Source organism: Egretta garzetta, unplaced genomic scaffold (assembly GCF_000687185.1).
Source record: "Egretta garzetta isolate BGI_Z169 unplaced genomic scaffold, ASM68718v1 scaffold32, whole genome shotgun sequence".
Taxonomy (NCBI): Eukaryota; Metazoa; Chordata; class Aves; order Pelecaniformes; family Ardeidae; genus Egretta; species Egretta garzetta.
Genome location: NW_009259035.1, coordinates 1,043,541 through 1,060,900, shown reverse-complemented (window position 1 = coordinate 1,060,900; position 17,360 = coordinate 1,043,541). Strand labels below are relative to the sequence as shown.

Sequence of the window (17,360 nt, the reverse complement as noted above, 5' to 3'; positions counted from 1 at the left end):
GGGAGCCGGGAGATGGAACGGGGTGTTCGTGGGGGAGCGCGCCGCTGGTACCGCTCCGCAGCGCCGGCCGCGGCCCTGTGGGGCTGTACCGCCATGTCTGCTGCCCGGCGTCCCTGCCATCGGTCTCCCTTCTTCTGAACTAAAATGAAACGAATGCCTGCCTCACTGCTGCGGGTAACATTAACTGTCTGCATTCACGTATGTACCAGCCTGGCCACGTTAAACTCGGTAGAAAAACTGTTTGCACTTCAATCTCGCAAAGCATAGGGGGAGGAAGTTCATGTTTGGCTTGGTTTAACCTGAGAAAATTAGTGTAAAAAAAAAAAAAATCTTTTCTGCTTTATTTAAATTAAGGGTTGATCCTTTCTCCAAAAAGGACTGGTATGATGTCAAAGCACCAGCAATGTTTAATATCCGAAACATCGGGAAGACACTTGTCACCAGGACTCAAGGAACTAGTGAGTAGTGGGGTTTTATGCAGTAGAGGGAGGTGCGTTTGTTCCATGTGCTAGCTCCAAAGGAGACTCGGTTAAAGAACTGCTGACAAATGGGTTTTGATCATAATATTATTATGAACCTGGACGCTCAAAAAAAAAAAAACTCATTTGAGTGAGTTTTCTGAAGTAGACAGTTACTTAAACCAGTGAGCTTAGGTGCAGGGGAAGTTAATGTGGTGTGGTCCTCCTTCGTACAAGAGTACCGAACCGTGGATATGATACGGCAGGACATGCCTGAAGTTGCTAACGACCTGCTGTTGTGGCAACCTGACGGATTTGAGGAAAGTTTAGGAATTAAGGAGTCATTATCAGAGAGGGGGATAGGGGGGCTGTGGTCATAATAGGATCATAAAGACCATCGCATTAGGAGGGACTGAAATGTGAAACTCGGGTAAAGAGAGATCTCTCAAGAGCCAGAATCGCTAGCCTAATGGGAGCATATGTAGCTGTACCACTGAGTGGTAAAGGGTTTTCTATATTAAGTTTTTTCCTATCTATATAGGAAAAGGAAGCCTCTGTTAGGAATGCAGGGTGATCTGGGTAGAGGTAACTATTTTTGCAAGTTTAGCTGTGTAGAATGGCTAAATAGTTGCATTAGGCTGTTCTGGTTGCACTTACAGTTAGGAATGTGATCGTTATTTTGAACTGTATACATGTGAAACAAGTAAAATAAGGGTCGCTGTAAACCAAGTATGAGTCAGCCAGCATTAAAATGGTTAGCTGTTGGGAGGTAGAGCTGTGAAATGACTGTACTTAGGTGTTCCTTGCTGCTTTATCTCAGCTGAGCACCTGTGGCTTTCTATGTTTTATCTTTTTTTTTATTGTTCACACCTTCCAAATACTTTGTAACCCCTTCCACTTCTAAAAAACCCTATTATGTATGCTGGAATCCGCAGTATACTGGTATTTGTATTTAGCATCTGATATAATTCTCTTAAGAGGTTCCTCACCAAAATTAACAAAGTATGGTATCTGGTTCTATGAGTTGATTGGATATTGCTCAAGATGCGTACAAACTTCAGAGCTGTGAAGCTAGTGGCATCACCTACTGTTAGAAAACATCAAGTGGGAGTTTGGTATGGGACTTGAATGATACTGTTCTAATGTTAACGAAAGGTGTTTTGTTTTGTTTCATAATACAGAAATTGCCTCTGATGGACTGAAGGGTCGTGTATTTGAAGTGAGTCTGGCTGATCTGCAGAACGATGAGGTGGCCTTCCGCAAATTTAAACTGATAACTGAGGATGTTCAGGGCAAAAATTGTCTGACCAACTTCCATGGAATGGACCTCACCCGGGATAAAATGTGCTCCATGGTCAAAAAATGGCAGGTGTGTAAAGAGGGAGGTCTGCGTTGTGGCCATGCCTTTAGGAAAGGAGGTAACTGCTGATGCATCATCGCAAAGTGGTGGTTAAAGTGGCATCAGTGGATGTTAGTGGATGTCAGGTGCATGGTTTTGAGAAACCTGTCTGACAGGCTGATGATAAATATCCGTTTCTTTTTTAGACAATGATTGAAGCCCATGTAGATGTCAAAACCACTGATGGTTACCTACTGCGCCTCTTCTGCGTGGGTTTTACAAAGAAGCGTAATAACCAAATCCGCAAGACCTCGTATGCCCAGCATCAGCAGGTTCGACAGATTCGCAAGAAGATGATGGAAATCATGACCCGAGAGGTCCAAACCAATGACCTGAAAGAAGTTGTCAATAAGCTGTAAGCTTTGGCTGCCTTTCCATTTTTCTCCCCTACGGTTTCAGTAGCTGTTTGTTGGTCAGCTGTTGCCGAGTACTGAGGGAACAGACGCTGGTGCTTCACCTGCTGTTTGGCAGAGACCCCGCAAGGTGCCTCTCGTGCTGGAAAAGCTCATGTGCCGTTTCCTTCAAATACTCTCTTAGTCCCTGCGTCATACTTGACTCCCAGCAGCCATCATCTTTGCATAAATGTATGTCCTGGTTTTGGCTGGGACAGAGTTAATGTAAAATCAGGCTCTCCAGAGATTTTTGATGTTTCTACAGACTAAAAGAGTAATTCAGGTCAGTGGGGGCCGTGAACGTTCTGGGTTCTTCCAGTAGAAGGAAGTTTCCCAAAGCGTGGTGTTTGCTTCCTGAAGTTTGATTGCAGATTTGTCCTCAGGATGAGCACACTTCCACTATATCCCTTCTAATGTTGCATGGAAAATGTCTTGGAAACTAAATGTACTTGAAGAAAATTGTCAGAGTGGGAGGTAGCGTTGATGATGCAAACTTTCTGTAGAGTATTGGGCATTCCCAAGAATTATTTTAAGCCTGTGTTGCTGGCAAAGAAGCGGGCACAACTTTTTAACGTTCTGGAACTGCTGTGCTCTCTGATTTCTCAGGATCCCAGACAGCATTGGCAAAGACATAGAGAAGGCGTGCCAGTCCATTTACCCTCTTCACGACGTCTATGTCCGCAAGGTTAAGATGCTGAAGAAGCCCAAGTTTGAACGTAAGTCGATTACTGCAAACACGTAGTGTTCTTACAGGAGGATGTGGGAAGCCGCTACTTCAAAATGCATTTGCTTTTGGGTAGAGGTGTTAAGCAGCGTCATGAGCTTACATAGCTGTAGTGGTGAAAAGGCCTGTCCTTCTCATCCGACAGAGCGGCGATCGTTCTCTTCGAGTTCTTGCCTGAAACCGCGGTCGAATGGGTGCAGGCTTCGGCTTGGGAATGAATGATGACAAAATGTTTCGGTCCCAGATGACTTGGAATGATTCTATTTTCCCATTTTCTGACATTCCCGTATAATGCAGTAGTAGGTTCTTGACTTGCCTCTTTTTAAAAAAGCCGTTTAATTTGCAGTGTCTTCACTTGCTTGCTTCACTGCTTGGTTTTGTCCGACTCTTGTCAGTTACAGCAGCAGCATCTCCTTGCGCGAGCTTTCTGGGGTGGACGTCACTGTACCTGCACTGAGTGTTCTGGTGGTTTCATTTGTATATGATGAGCAATTCGCGGATTTAAAACTGTTCAGATAGGTACGCCTCTCACTATTTGTAATGCTGCTTCTTTTTAGTGGGCAAGCTGATGGAACTGCACGGCGAAGGTGGCGGTGCTGGAAAACCTTCTGGGGATGAGGCGGGCACTAAAGTGGAGCGCGCTGATGGATACGAGCCACCTGTGCAAGAGTCTGTCTGAAACTGAAAACTGATCAGAAATAAAAAAGTTTTAATATACGGAACTAATGCTTGGTTGCCTGTATCGCTACCGGGCAATATCGGTACTGGATGTGTGGATGGGTTTTTAACATGGTAAACCTGTTGCCTTGGTTTGGGGGGGAGGGAAAAAGGAAAAAAATACGTGTTTTGGAGATGTGTTTTTCATGTTGCAAGATGGGTAGAAGAAGGTGGTTTGTCCTTTTTGAAAGGTGGAAAGTGCAATACCAAGGATGCCCTGTTCTGGTTTGTCCCGGTAATTCTGGTCTGTGCAAAAGAAATCTTGGATGCATGGAGAGGCTGTAGCTTCTCTTGGGTTTGTGGAAGATGCCTCGGAGAGGAGCGCTGTACAGGGCAAGTAGGGTGCTGCACGGGGACACTTAACAGTTTGGGAATTTTTTATTACAAGGGAGCGTTAGGGATTTATCAGACTACTTGAGACATTGGGTTGTTCAGCCTGGAGAAAAGGAGGCTGAGGGGGAGACCTTATCGCCCTCTACAGCTGCCTGACAGGAGGCTGTAGGGAGGTGGGGGTCGTTGCGCCAGGGCAGGTTTAGGCTAGACATTAGGAAAAACTTCTTCACCGAAAGGGTTGCCAGGCACTGGAATGGGCTGCCCAGGGAGGTGGTCGAGTCCCCATCCCTGGAGGTATTTAAAAGCTGGGCAGACAGGGTGCTTAGGGCCATGGTTTAGTGGTGGGATGGCAGGGTTAGGTTAACGGTTGGACTCGATGACCTAAATGATTCTATGATTCATACTCAAATGTTGAAGCTTCTTGTTGGTAACTTATTTGGTACAGCTTCTTGTGGGATAGATTTGCTCTCCAATATTCAAAAGGTGTTAAAAGATCTTTAGGTTGTAATTTCAGTTATGGAAGCAGTGTTAGTTTTGATGCAGAATATGCTCAGGAGTAGGGCTGGATGTGGTTTTTTAACCCCTGTCAGAACTGAGGGGTAACCGTAATTGCAGCTGAAAAACCTGTGGCACTTCAGGGGGAAAAAACTATGGTAAGAGGGCAATGGTTCTGAAAATAAAGCTCTTTAAACTACTCAGCAACTCACTTAAGAGTGCTTTTTCCGTTATCTGGTAGTGTTTTTGCTTGTTCAGCTTGTGCTGGCTTAAAAATTGAAGAGTGTGTTTTTCTGGCTAAAACAAAAGAAGTACATTGCACTATCAGCGTGTTTTCTTCAGAATTGGGGCAAGAAACCGAAGCTTTGTGCTGTTAAATTGTTGGCAAGTTTTGTGTTGTAAACCAAAATGGTACTGACCTGAATGGTTCTATCGGTCGCCGCGATGGTGGTGGCAGCCCTTGCGGCCAGCTGTGGAAGAGCTTGGGACAAGGAACGGGGGGAAAGTAAGGACATGTCCCTGTTGCAGCTGAGATGCGAGGGGAAAAGCGGAGCGACGCTCCCCAGGCGGGCTGTGCTCTTTGGTGTCAGGGATTTTCACCTTTTTAGGATAATTCCGGTTTGGAGCAAACAATACACAAAATTGAGAAGGGTGTTTTCTAATTTATTTAGAAGACTGCAGGTGATGCGTTTCCATCTTGTGATTCCAGGTTACTATTTTAATACGGGGGAGATGATACTTAGAACAGGCCGTGACGTAACACTCGGGTAACTGTCTTTGTTGGGAGGTAAGTGCAGGCCTACTTGTTCGGCTTTTTCCATTTTTTGTGTAGTGTAAGGGTAGGGCATGCTCAAAACTTTCATGATGCTGAAATGGGAGATGGGGGAACTGTCTTTGTTGGGAGGTAAGTGCAGGCCTACTCGTTCGGCTTTTTCCATTTTTTGTGTAGCGTAAGGGTAGAGCATGCTCAAAACTTTCATGATGCTGAAAGGGGAGATGGGGGCGGTGCTGCTTTTGGCCTTCTGCTTTGCTCTCTTCACCTGTGCTGCTGAGGCAGGGGTCGCTCTCCTCCAGGAGCCCCAGACAGTCGTATCTTCGAAGCCATGAACTGCAACAAATTCCACTTCTCTAAGAAAAATGAGAACTTTTCATTGGAGCCAGAAAAACAAACCACGATTTTGGGTAAGCATAGCGAGGCTGAAAGTCCCTGAACCTTCTACAGTAAGTTTTAATGCAGGGGTGTGTGTGTGTGTGTGTATATATATATATATGTATGTGTATGTTCGAGGCCCGCATTACAGTAAGATCTGTCAGAGCTTTCTACTACCGGGGGTGTGTTGGCTGGATTTTCTCTGCTTGGCAGCAATTTCACCAAACAAATCCTGAGGGACTGCCTCTAGACTAGGAGGGCTAGAAATCCTAAGGGGTCGGTTCTGAAACCTCGCCTGTCTTTTGCCCTGTTACTTTTCCCTCCAGCCGTGTGCCCAAGGAGTGTGTGCTGCAAAAAGGGCAGTGCAAGAGTGCTCTGGGGAGGAGCAAGCACTTGCCTTTTTCAGCTTTTCCGAAGTTGTTCTACGTTTTCATGCTGTTCTGCTTTTGGGTTTTTTTTAAACTTTTTTTTTTTTGAACAGTAGACTGTAGGCGTTACCACATAGGGGCTCCGGGTAAATGTACGCTTTATAAAATTATTTCAGGTGGAGAACAGTAAGTAGGAAGAAAATTTTGTGCATCTTGTGTTCTCTGTACAAAAAAGCTCCTGGTGTATGAATAGCAACAATCAGCAGAGCACGCTTCGAGTATGTGTGGAATGGCTCATCGGGGTTCTCTGAGGAGTTTGGGCTACTCATAAAGGGATGCGATGATACGGCGTTATTTGGGGGTGGGGTGGTTTTCTGGTTGTGGTGTGGTTTTTTTTTTTTTTTTTGCTGTTGGGTTAAATATACAAGCAGAATGAGATCTGTAAAACTGTCATGTCAAGTGGAGAGCTCAGCTCTGCACAGCACAAGAGAATAAAAATGCCATCATGACTTCATTATAAAAAATTTTATTGGTTAAATACATTCTTAATTTACAGAGGTACCGTAACGAACTTACTGGGTTTAACAAAGATTTATTTAGGACACTGTTAGTTGTACACAGAACAAAGACGTCTTCCTGAAGGTACTTCCAGAGGGTGGGTCAAACAGAAAATGTTTTGATAAATGAGGCTTTTATTACTGTACTAATGTATGGGAGTCTAGCTGAATTTCAAGGTCACAGCTGAAATTTGCTACTACACTGCAGTTAGGATTTGTGTTCCCCCTCATTCTCGGGTTGTTTTTTTTATTTTTGCAGATGATGTACTGTACACCTTGGGATTTTATGTCATGATCTGGATGCAGTTTCATGGTGATGTCAGGCATCAACTCATAAAAAAAAAAAATCCCTTCCTGTAAAAGCCAAGCATCTTAACTGGTTTCAGTTCCAACAAATACGCTTGCTTTTAGCTGCCTGCACTAACGCAAGCAGCCTTTAGATGGCACTCCTTGCTCCGCATATAGGCTTGGCTGCTCTTCCTGCCCTGCCTAATAGGGAGGAGATGATTAAAGCAGAGCGGTCTTAGCTGCTGACAGGCACTGCCTTTAAACATTCAGTGGAAGTTACAAAAACAGCTGGTCAATACACAGTTATAAAAACGGGGAAGAGGGAATTGGGGAAAAAATACAAAAAAATCAGTTCTACTTTTTGAGACTTGTATCAAAATCTTAGAAAACTGCCAGACAAACAGTAAGTAAACATCACAGACTTCAGCCTCATCCACCACCCCAATGCTGCCGTACGGCTCTGGAGGACCTGGGTATGCTCTGTTCCTTGGTGTGGGCCTTGCTTGGTTCTGTTCTCCTCCTGCTGTGTGCACGGGAGGTTCAGGAATTGCGTTGGCACGGGTCATGGTGGAAGAAGCCTGCTTTAGGAGGGTGACCCACTGCAAGTTTATGGATGAAAAGGCTGAGTGGGCTTGTAGGAGTCAGGAAATCTTACCCATCTCTGTTTCCTGGGATTCCTCTAGAAGGACATGGCTGGTTTATTGGAATAGAACAAGAACCTTTCGCTTCTCCTGGCAGGAGAGCTTGGGGAGTGGGAAGGGTTGTCCTCAGAGCTGGACTTAGATTAAAGTTTGATTCCACAGGAGTTCCAGATAGGCTTGTTGGGGATGGTAAGACTGAATAATAGCTGTATAAAATTGTTGTGTTTCCCCCTTTCTAGAATAGCACATGATTTATAACTGCTTTTATAATGTTAATCCCTTCAATGAAAGTAGGAATCCAGTTCGTGTCTCATTAGAACTGTGTGTGATCTTCATCCCCCAGTTGTGTGAGTGGTATTGGCTCATTTTAAATATACAACACTTCACGTTCATGAAGCTTCTAGAGAAAAAAAAGATGGACGGGTAAGGCCTGCATGTATATTTGCACATACTGTGGCATAACCGTGACTCTGCAGAGCAAAACGGTGCTGAGGGCCTCATGTCTGTGCTGCAAATTCCTCGGGCTTGCTTCAGGCAAGCTCCAGTCTACTATGGAGACAGGCTGCCCGTTCCCTGCTACAGGGGAGCCCTTCAGCTCGGCTCTGGCTGCAAGCTTGCTTCTGCCTGCTGTGATAGTAACCAAAGCGCAGTGCACGGGGAGGGAAGGCTACCCTCACCGGCTTGCTTAGATCCCAATTCAGATGCACCTGCATCTTTTGTAGCTGTAATACTTGGACCTTGCATTGATGAAGTTGTAAGTGGACACACAACTGAGTCAAAACTATCTCGAGGTCAACCATGATGATTCCAGTTTCCAGTCTCCATCTGCCACTCAACTGCTGGCCCTTTTGCAACCTGAACTTCCAGACCCACACAGAAAGCTCTTGCAAGGGTATCTTGATACCTAGGGACCTGCATCTCCCTGAAGTAATGACTCCTGCTAACAGCTTACTGGTTCCTTTTTGTTACGTAGTATGAAAGCGATGGAATGCTGTCAGCAGTGAAAGACTTGGCAGCAGCAGAACTTTTTCTATTCTGGTCTGATGAAGTTAGCAGTTAATCGAGATGCATTTAACTAACTGATTTGTCAGAAGCAAAGTGTTGCAAAAAAGGAATTTACTACCAGCAGTTGCTATAATGTGGAGCTATCTATCTCCATCATGTCTGTCTTAGCTTGTTGTTCAGGTCACACTGCTGCTTTTTCACTAAATGCTTTTGTTAGAGCTTCTTCAAGTAACCTCTTGCCAGGCGTGTTTTCCTTAAGGCCTTGACAGACCATTTATAATGATGCTCAGTATAGTTGGTATGTGGTAACAAACTGAAAACTAATCCTGTGTCTGCTGAAAGCTAAACCCAAGGCTGTATAATATCCTTCATGTTAAGGATAGGAATAGTGTTACTGAAGTATGTTCCAGTGCTTGAGTGAGGAATGAAATGCAGACTGAGGGAAGACTGGCTTTCCACTTACATGGAAGAGGGTGGAGGGGCAAATAGTTGGAATAGTGCAGCTACTGCATGGTGGGGATCTGAGAAAGCTCAGTAAACGCTGTCCGTCACAACTAACTTCAGCTGGGAAAGAAGGGTAGAATGGTGCTCGAAGAACAGTAGAAAAACCTCAACCTGTCTCTGGAAAGGATTTTGGGGGACGGGAGGTCTAAGATGATTCACACCAATTTAAACATTATTTGTTAAGAGGCAAAATACTTAAGTTTTCTTTTTGTGATCTTCCTGTGTGAGCAGCTTGGGCTAAGAATAGAAAAAGAATACACAGGGATTCGCTTCTGAGTTTTCCCTCTTACCAGTATTAGATTTGATATTTTCCTACTATGAAATAGCAGTTATCTTCCTTATCCTCTAAGTCGTAAACCAAGTGGATTCTACTGCTAATCTGGAAGTCAAGCAGTAACGAAACCTGAATATCAAAATTTATCTACATATGGAGTGCTGTAATTATATCTTAAAAACAATTTTTTAAATTTGGATTTAAAAAAGTTTTTAAAGAAGCCCAAAGCACTTACTTTATGCAGATGTTGTGCATGATAAATGTAATACCAGATAGTAAAAGTACTATAATGCTATTTAAGTTAAAATGGTGTTGCACCACAGTATTTCCCTAGTTGGAAACCGCTAAAAATCCTGCTTGTATTTGCTCTCGGAGCATTTATGAAGCATGACTACATACATACACTGTCACAAAAGACTAGAATTTTCTTATTTGACTTCAAGACACGAGTATGACTGTCTAGAAAAAGTAGTGCAAAACATTGATAGTCAAAACACCTTGATGTCTTTGCTGTGCCTTTAGGAACATTCTCTCCCCCATGCAGGGAGTGCAAAGAGAGGCCACGCTTCATGGTGTTTATAAAATCTGAACGAAGTTCTTGGGAAATATCCCAGATTTTCCTTGTATCTCTCCACTCATCCAGTCCTCGTCTACAGCTTGCAGCTCTGTTATTGTATCACCTGCCTGTAAGAGAAGGAGTAACATGAGCCAGTACAGCTTACTGAGCTATCTTAATGCATGCATAGCTGGTGTTATTCACAAGCAATTAATATCAATCAAATAAGAGAAGTAGGATGTGGCCAGGCTCTTCTGTTGGTTACATCTTTTCAAGATTGTTGGCTAAAACCAGCTGAAGCTTCTCTTAGGGTAAATACTTGCCTGTGCTGAAAAAGCTCCACCTTCTGGAAGGAAAAAATAGCACTGCTGGGTAACTTCTTGCCAGGTAGACAGGTACGCTAGAGAGCTGGCTCACAGGCCCCCTGCCTTACTTATTACTTCTGTTTCCCTGCTCTGTTATGAGAGTTTCTTTTCCTCAAATGCTTCAAAGTTTTGGGGTGGGTTTTTTTGTTTTGGTTTTTTTTTTGGTTTGGTGGGATTTTTGGGGTTTTTTTGTTGGTGTGTTTTGGTGTTTGGTGTGGGTTTTTTTGTTTGTTTTTTTGTTTTTTTTTTTTTTTTAGAATTTAGTCCCAATATTTCTAGCACTTAGAATCTTTCCTCTTTCCTTTAAAAACTTCACTTTCCCCAAAAGGAAAGCAATCATCTAAGTAGCTCAGTGCCATTTAAAATAAACTGCAGCTCCTGTACTTGATCCTTGTTCCTGTCTTCATCCATCATCCCATGATGCCACACACTTCACCTGAAGTACTGTCATGGCCCTGGCCTTTCTTCCAGTATGTCTGATCCCCTTTTCTGCTTTAAACAATCATCTAGCTTTTCAGCACTGCAAGGTGCTAATGCTGAAACTAATCATTTTGCTAGCTTTAGAGAGAGAAAAGAGTGTGTTCCAGCTGATAAACACAATTTGGGGCCTGCTGTGGAAGTCTGCTGTTTCTTGGAAACTTGCTTTTGAGGACACAGTTACCTAAATCATGACTTTGAATCTACAAGGGCATGCTGTTTCTTGTTCATGCTTCTTAATATTACCTGGGCATCCAGCAACTATTTAATTTCTCCCCCTTCTCCCATGGCAATGTAATTATGCTGCCAAACTTCTAGATTTTGCTGTACTAGGTGTCCCTTAGCGGCACCGCTGCTGTAGCAGTGGCACTCTTACTGTTATCCTCCTTCTTGATGCTGTCTTTCTAGTTAAAAGGGGCTCCCTTGACCATACCAACTGATCAAGAACTGAATGTACTGCAAAATGAGGTTGGTTTGTCTAGTTTTTTACTGGATCAGAGAAGTCGGAGGAAGTCTGCAATTACTGACCTCTTTTCAATGTCTTCAGTGAAGATTTTGCCAATATGAAACAAGTGGTAAGGACAAAATTTTTTTTTTTTAGAAAGGCCATTTATCAAATGTGTTAATATCTATGCCTATGTCTTATTTTTAACTATCCCAGCCAAAACCTGCACAGCCTGTTCTATGTGCTTTGTTCTTTCCTGTTCGAAGCCTGTTTTCACTGTAGATAAATCCTATTTTTTAGCATACTTTAGGAGCACAAGACCTGTTGGAAAATAGAGCTAAGAGGTACTTACTTTGAAGGAAAGCTCATCTTCATTTTCTCCATGAAAATCATAGAGAGCTTTGGCTTTTCCTTTCTTCCCTCCTAGAGACTGTGACAGCTCTACCCTGGCTGCAGAACATAGACAAGACAAGTTATTTGGATTGGAGTGAAATAAATCTCTGTTTCTGGAGAAGCTGCCTGCCATCCTCGTGTTTTCTTCCCACTAGTGTGCTACAGGGTCTCTAGATGTTGTTATTACTACTGCTACTTAGCAAATTCACTGTCCTAATGGAATAAAAATCTCTACTCACACCAGTTCATTTTACAGTACTAACACATTCTCATCGTTCTGCTTCTAAGAGGACTAAATTTAAAGTTCACTTACTTGAACTTTCCAATGGCAATATTTAATAAAAGCTGTCTTTTCTTCTTTGTACTTGGAGATGAAGCGGTGCTATTTGCCAGTTAGGTGGAATTTATTTCCTGTGAACTTTCTCTTGTGGCTTTACTTGCAAAAACTATGGGGAAAAAATGTGATTTTCTGTGTCCTCTGTGAAGGTTTTGACTGCATTCATTGGGGAACCAAACAGAAGCTCGAGGAGAGCAAGCAGCATTCATTCCTTGCTTCACCAAGGGCATTACAATAGTTCTGTGCCAAGACACAGCAGTTGCAGTTATTTACAGCTCTACCAGCTCTTTGGCTGTGCTGCAGTGTTTCTGTTCAGCTGCGGGAGAATCTGGCTCCCCCCCCCATCTTTTGTATGCCAATTCCTACTAAAGGCAGTTCAATGGTGCTGTTTTTCCTGTGCCCAAACCATGCTTTAAACTGACCCAGAATCCGTATTGCCTCCCAGATTACTTACTATAAAGCATTATATTGCCATTATTAGAGAGGGTGGTTCAATGCTTAGTTTAACTTTAGGATATTAAGGACTGTGGCGGTGTGTGGCTTGTCGATGCAATGGAATACTTGGGTCCTCCCAGAACTCTGTCCTGTCTGTCACAACCCATGGAATAATGAATTCCATCCAGCAGGAGCACTGTACCTGAGCAGGTCTGAACAAAAACTACTGGGAAAATCCCTTCCTTTTCATTCAGTCTTCCTCTGTACCACTCTGAATCTACTTGCTCCAGTATCTGGATGCAGTCTCCCTTTTTAAAGGATAAGTCGTCTTTGGTTTCTGCAGTAAAATCATGGAGTGCTTCACACCACTCTGCTGAGCGTCTGTTGTTCTATTCAAGTGAACAGAAGAAACGCATTAATTTTAGAAGCGTTAATGGAGCCCATAAGCTGATGGATACTGGTGAAAGCAGCTGTACAGAACACGGGTGTCCTGACGTTCTCTCATACAATAGTGTCACTGCAGATGTAGGCTAGAATGGCATTTCAGCAATTACCACAGAATTTCATCTAGGCACAGACGCATTCCTTTTTATCATTGGTAGCAGGGGACAGGATTAATAAATTCAAAATTAGACCACTGCAGCAATGCTTAAAATAGAGCTAACAAGAATTTGCTTAAGCACAAAGGATAAAAATTTACTTATGTTAATTTGCCAGAAGCTATGAATTCCATCAGTTTCAGCCAACTGGCAGAACTCAAGATGTGACCACGCAGCATTGTGTGCTGTGGGAGTTGTGCTACCTTCGGGTTAAAGTTGTGTGACATTATAATAGAAAGTCTATGTAAAGCTATGAAACCGCCATGTAAATTCTGTCCCTCACCTATAAATTTTTATTACCTGAGGAAGGGAAGAAGAAACCTCCACCTTGTTCTTCGGTGCTGCTCCTGTACCTACATAAGTAAAGGACAACTCAGAATAGCAGCAATGACTATTCAAAACGTTACTGACGATAGAGATTTTAGATATTCAAAGTGATTATTAAGAATAACTTCTTAAGAAGTCCTACTCTTCCTTCCTTACCTGTCTTTTCTCCCTGTCTACCTCCTTCCCGCATCCATTGTCCTTTTGGTCTTTTCTCCTACATGCTGCCTATATACATGCAGTACAAAACCATGTTCTTAAAGATTTTTGCAAACATATTCATACCTGTTCCAGGCAGATCTTCAATTACTTCCACAAAGTTCAAGGGGAAAATTCCAGATGTGCCTCTGAGCTCTCCTTTGGCCCACTCTTCATTTACATATTCTTTAAGGATAATAGTTTCACCTTCTGAAAAACTGAGCTCATCTTTCTGATCTCCAATATATTCAAATCGTGCTACACATCTTGGGCCCCTGCACAAACAAAAGAGAAAGTTACTTTGCTTATTTACTATTATTGTCCACTTAGTAGTAAGGCAGCATTGTGCAAAATATGGATTGGTATCTTTAATTAAAATGATGAAAGAATGCACTGAAGATAGAACAGGTGGAAAATTGGGGTCTAGCCCTGGTTCTTAAGAGGAGGATGAGTATGAAGTCTGGAGGAGCCAGGTGCAACTCCTACATCCCAGTTCCTGGCTGTTAGAGTATTTTGCATAAGACCCTATTTTTCTTCCAAACAACAAAAATACCACTTTGTTTCTGGGCTATCTGGTCCATTTTATATTTCTGCCCATATCCAAGTAAGTGTCCTGATATGCTTTTGTTTAGAGTTTGATGTTTTTTTGAGCTAGCATCCAATTTAGATGCAGTCAAATGGGGGTGGGGGTGTTGTGTATTTGTCCCAAATCCCAAATACATGGAGGTTTCATAGGGGGATGCTAGTTTTCATCTACTTTGACAAACTTCATTCTGTAAAATCTACCCCAGGCATGAGGAAATAAATTATCTATTGAAGAAAGAAACATTAACGCATCTGATGATAGATTTTACATAATTTGGTGTAATACTGAAAAAACAAATTAATTTTTTTCTTCACTTAAATAGATTTAATAAACTATTGAAATAAATCTAAGAAATTAAGATTTTTGATTTATCAGAAATACTATGATGGAAAAAAAGTGATTATAGGCTTTAATTCTTTCTATAGCATCATAGCATACAACCAGTGTAAGAAGCTTCATTCCCACCCCCTGTTCCCCACTTATACCTTTGCAAAAGCTTCAGGACAGAGCTAGCACTTTGTTTCTTTCTTAGTTGCAGAAACAGCTTTTAAAAATAAAGTTTCAGTTTAGACAAGCCAAGCTCTGTCTGAAGAACAAACTGAATGACCCCATAGACGCTAGTTCCTGCCTTTGCCTGAGTTTGCTTTAACTGCTGCAATGAATGATTATGAATTATAATAACTGAGAAAAAATAGCAGGAAAAGTTGTTTCTTGCCCACAAATGTTAGCACAAGTTGTTTGCAAATCAGAAATGAAAGTGCTTGCAGTACATTGGATAATATGATCTGGGGAACATTAGATTCACCTCTATACTTGCATGCTTTAAGGTTAGACAGATTCCTCTACTATACAGTAGAGCCATATTCTGTCCCATTCCATCTTGTTCTTTTGAAGGAGTAGGAGCCCTACCAAGTTACATCGTATGAGGATACTGGAAGAAAGTAACAAGGCCAGGAGCAAAGAGAGCAGAGTGCAATGCTGCTGAAGTTAATCAGATTGGTTCACAGTTTCTGTAACCAAATTTCATGAAAAATTATGAGAAATGCTCTCCTAATACAGCTCGCGAGAGGAAGGAAAGTGAGTGAAGGGGACTGTATCTATATAAACATTTATCATAAAGTGATCTACCAATTTTTTTAAGCCACGAAGTGAGTTTTTAGGCTTTTTTTTTTCTGAATATGACTACTACTAAAAACATCACAAACCTTCAGTTTTGAGAGCTTAATTTTAAAAATATATTTTGGTGAAGAAACTGTTAACCATATTAACCTCAGCACAGGTAACACGATCTTTCTTTTTACTTCTGAGTAAATCAACATGAGAAAGTAAGATTTATCTGACTTACTTAACACATTGTGATGGACAGGGTATTTTTTTCCTGTTGCCTTCTTCTGGAATATCAATCTAATAAGACAACAAAATAAGTACAGTCTTCCATTTCAAGCTCATGGTAACATAACTACAATAAACTTGGAACTGGTTAAAATAATCTATTTTTCAGCTAAGCATCAGCTCCAGTTATGACTGCTATGTGATGCTCTATAGTCACTGGCATGCTATGATATATGACCATGTTAATGAAGATTTCAGTTTTCATAGAATCACTTGGTTGGAAAAGACCTTTAAGATCATCGAGTCCAACCGTACCTGCTTTGTATGTCTGATCTCTCATTTTTCAATCTCATGCAAACAAGGAGCACTATTTAATGTTTTCTGTTATGAAGCTGGTTTACTATTTCTACTTGTGGCATGATTGATTGACAGAATATGGGACTGGATGCTACTACATGTTGTTGCATTTAGCTCCCAACTTTCAATTGGTAATTGCTCTCTATTATTTACTAGCACAATATATCACAACAGACAAAATTATTGTTTACACGTATCCTTTCTGGGCTTTGGTAGCCAGCTAGCCTCCAAACAAAAACACATCTCTCAAATCTCACTTGGAGAAATATAATTTAGAAAATCAATACATGGATATATCAAACAGACAGCATTCAAGTCCTTTATCATAAGAGGACTTCAATTCTACTTTTGGTGTGGCACGAAGGATGATCTGTGAGATGTATAAGACTAAAGCCTAGAGACCCTGGCAAGGGGCTTTGGGTTACAGCTCACTATTGCACGAGCCAGTTCCCATAAAAAATCAACAAGAATATTTCATTAGCTTATGCGAAGGACTGGAGGAAATCGGGCTGCCTTTTAGGACAAATAATCTTTGCAGTGCTCTTGCTAGAGGAGCTGGTATCTGTGGTGCTCTGAAAGTTCTATGGGAAGTAATAACCGTGTATTATTGTTAGGTGTCCAGACCTAAGTTACTACCCAGCTTGATACTGTAAAACACGCTATAGTGTGTTGTATAGAGACCTTGTATCAAGACCAAATCTGACATGAATGAACAGAATTCACTCGGTAAATTAGCCTCATGTACCACACTCTTCCTTTTTTTTTCTGATTTTGCTCAAACAAAAGATTTTTGCATTCAAAGGGCAGCCACCTTTTACAACTAAAGTAGAAATTTGAAATACATCTTCCCTAGTTTTTATGAAGTTGTATCTGTCTGTATCAATGCTGAATTTGACCCCAAATACTCGTTCCACTGCTTTAACATAAAATCTTTTCTCTATTAGCCATCAGTAGTAACAACAGCTTTTAAATTAAAGTGTTGGTCTGTGTAGAAGCGGCTAATCAATTTAGCTAACAAATCTTTCTCCTGAAAGTGAAACGAGCATGGTTCCATTATTACTAACCCCAAGTTTAGTTTTTATTCTTCAGCACTTCTCAAATCTTAAATTTTTCTCCAGTAACACCATTACAAACTATACAGACACCCTACACTCTCTGATGGTTACCCAATACTTGGTATTGTCCACGTAGCAGCAGTGCTCATCTCTGCCAGCTGCCCCAGCTCGACACAGACACTTAACTGTCTTTAACACCCAGCCATACACCTTCACTGCATCCTGGTGTGAGCTTAGCATTCCTCTGTGTCTGTATGGCTAGTGTGGATAGCCCAATGGCCCTTTCTACTGTCACAAAATGGACTTCAACCTCAGACTCAGGCCTGCAATAGATTTGACCCGTCTTTTGACGCAGTGAACCCTAGTGTGGCACTCAATTCATTGCGATTGGGCTCCAAAACAGCACCTGTCTATTGCCTGCCGTTTACTGTCACGTGTCACATTCAGTAACAGGATTGCTTTAAGCTGCTCATTTGCAACAACACAATCTCCTTGCACTGTGCCAGCACAACCATTTATGCAGCCACTTAGTAAGCCACTTAGGCAAATTGATCCAGCTGGAAAAAAATATTCTAGGAAGAAAAAAAATCTTTCAT

At 41.9% G+C, this 17,360-nt stretch overlaps 2 protein-coding genes and 1 non-coding gene across 3 annotated transcripts in view; 2 read left to right on the top strand and 1 right to left on the bottom strand.

Moving 5' to 3' along the window:
- RPS3A (ribosomal protein S3A) overlaps window positions 1–3,697 on the top strand; it is a 7,421-nt gene extending 3,724 nt beyond the window's left edge. The window contains exons 2-6 of the mRNA XM_009634830.2: window positions 298–458; window positions 1,640–1,827; window positions 2,004–2,212; window positions 2,856–2,965; window positions 3,531–3,697. Of these exons, the coding sequence (XP_009633125.2) occupies window positions 298–458; window positions 1,640–1,827; window positions 2,004–2,212; window positions 2,856–2,965; window positions 3,531–3,652 (790 nt within the window). The 3' untranslated portion in view covers window positions 3,653–3,697. The remainder of the gene's footprint in view (window positions 1–297; window positions 459–1,639; window positions 1,828–2,003; window positions 2,213–2,855; window positions 2,966–3,530) is intronic.
- LOC118451885 lies at window positions 3,187–3,256 on the top strand. Its single transcript, XR_004841469.1, has one exon. It is a non-coding gene; the product is annotated as a small nucleolar RNA SNORD73 (small nucleolar RNA).
- A 4,252-nt stretch (window positions 3,698–7,949) lies between the features above and the next one.
- SH3D19 (SH3 domain containing 19) overlaps window positions 7,950–17,360 on the bottom strand; it is a 73,266-nt gene continuing 63,855 nt past the window's right edge. The window contains 6 exon segments of the mRNA XM_035890401.1: window positions 7,950–9,989; window positions 11,501–11,598; window positions 12,516–12,702; window positions 13,213–13,265; window positions 13,522–13,709; window positions 15,366–15,424. Of these exon segments, the coding sequence (XP_035746294.1) occupies window positions 9,882–9,989; window positions 11,501–11,598; window positions 12,516–12,702; window positions 13,213–13,265; window positions 13,522–13,709; window positions 15,366–15,424 (693 nt within the window). The 3' untranslated portion in view covers window positions 7,950–9,881.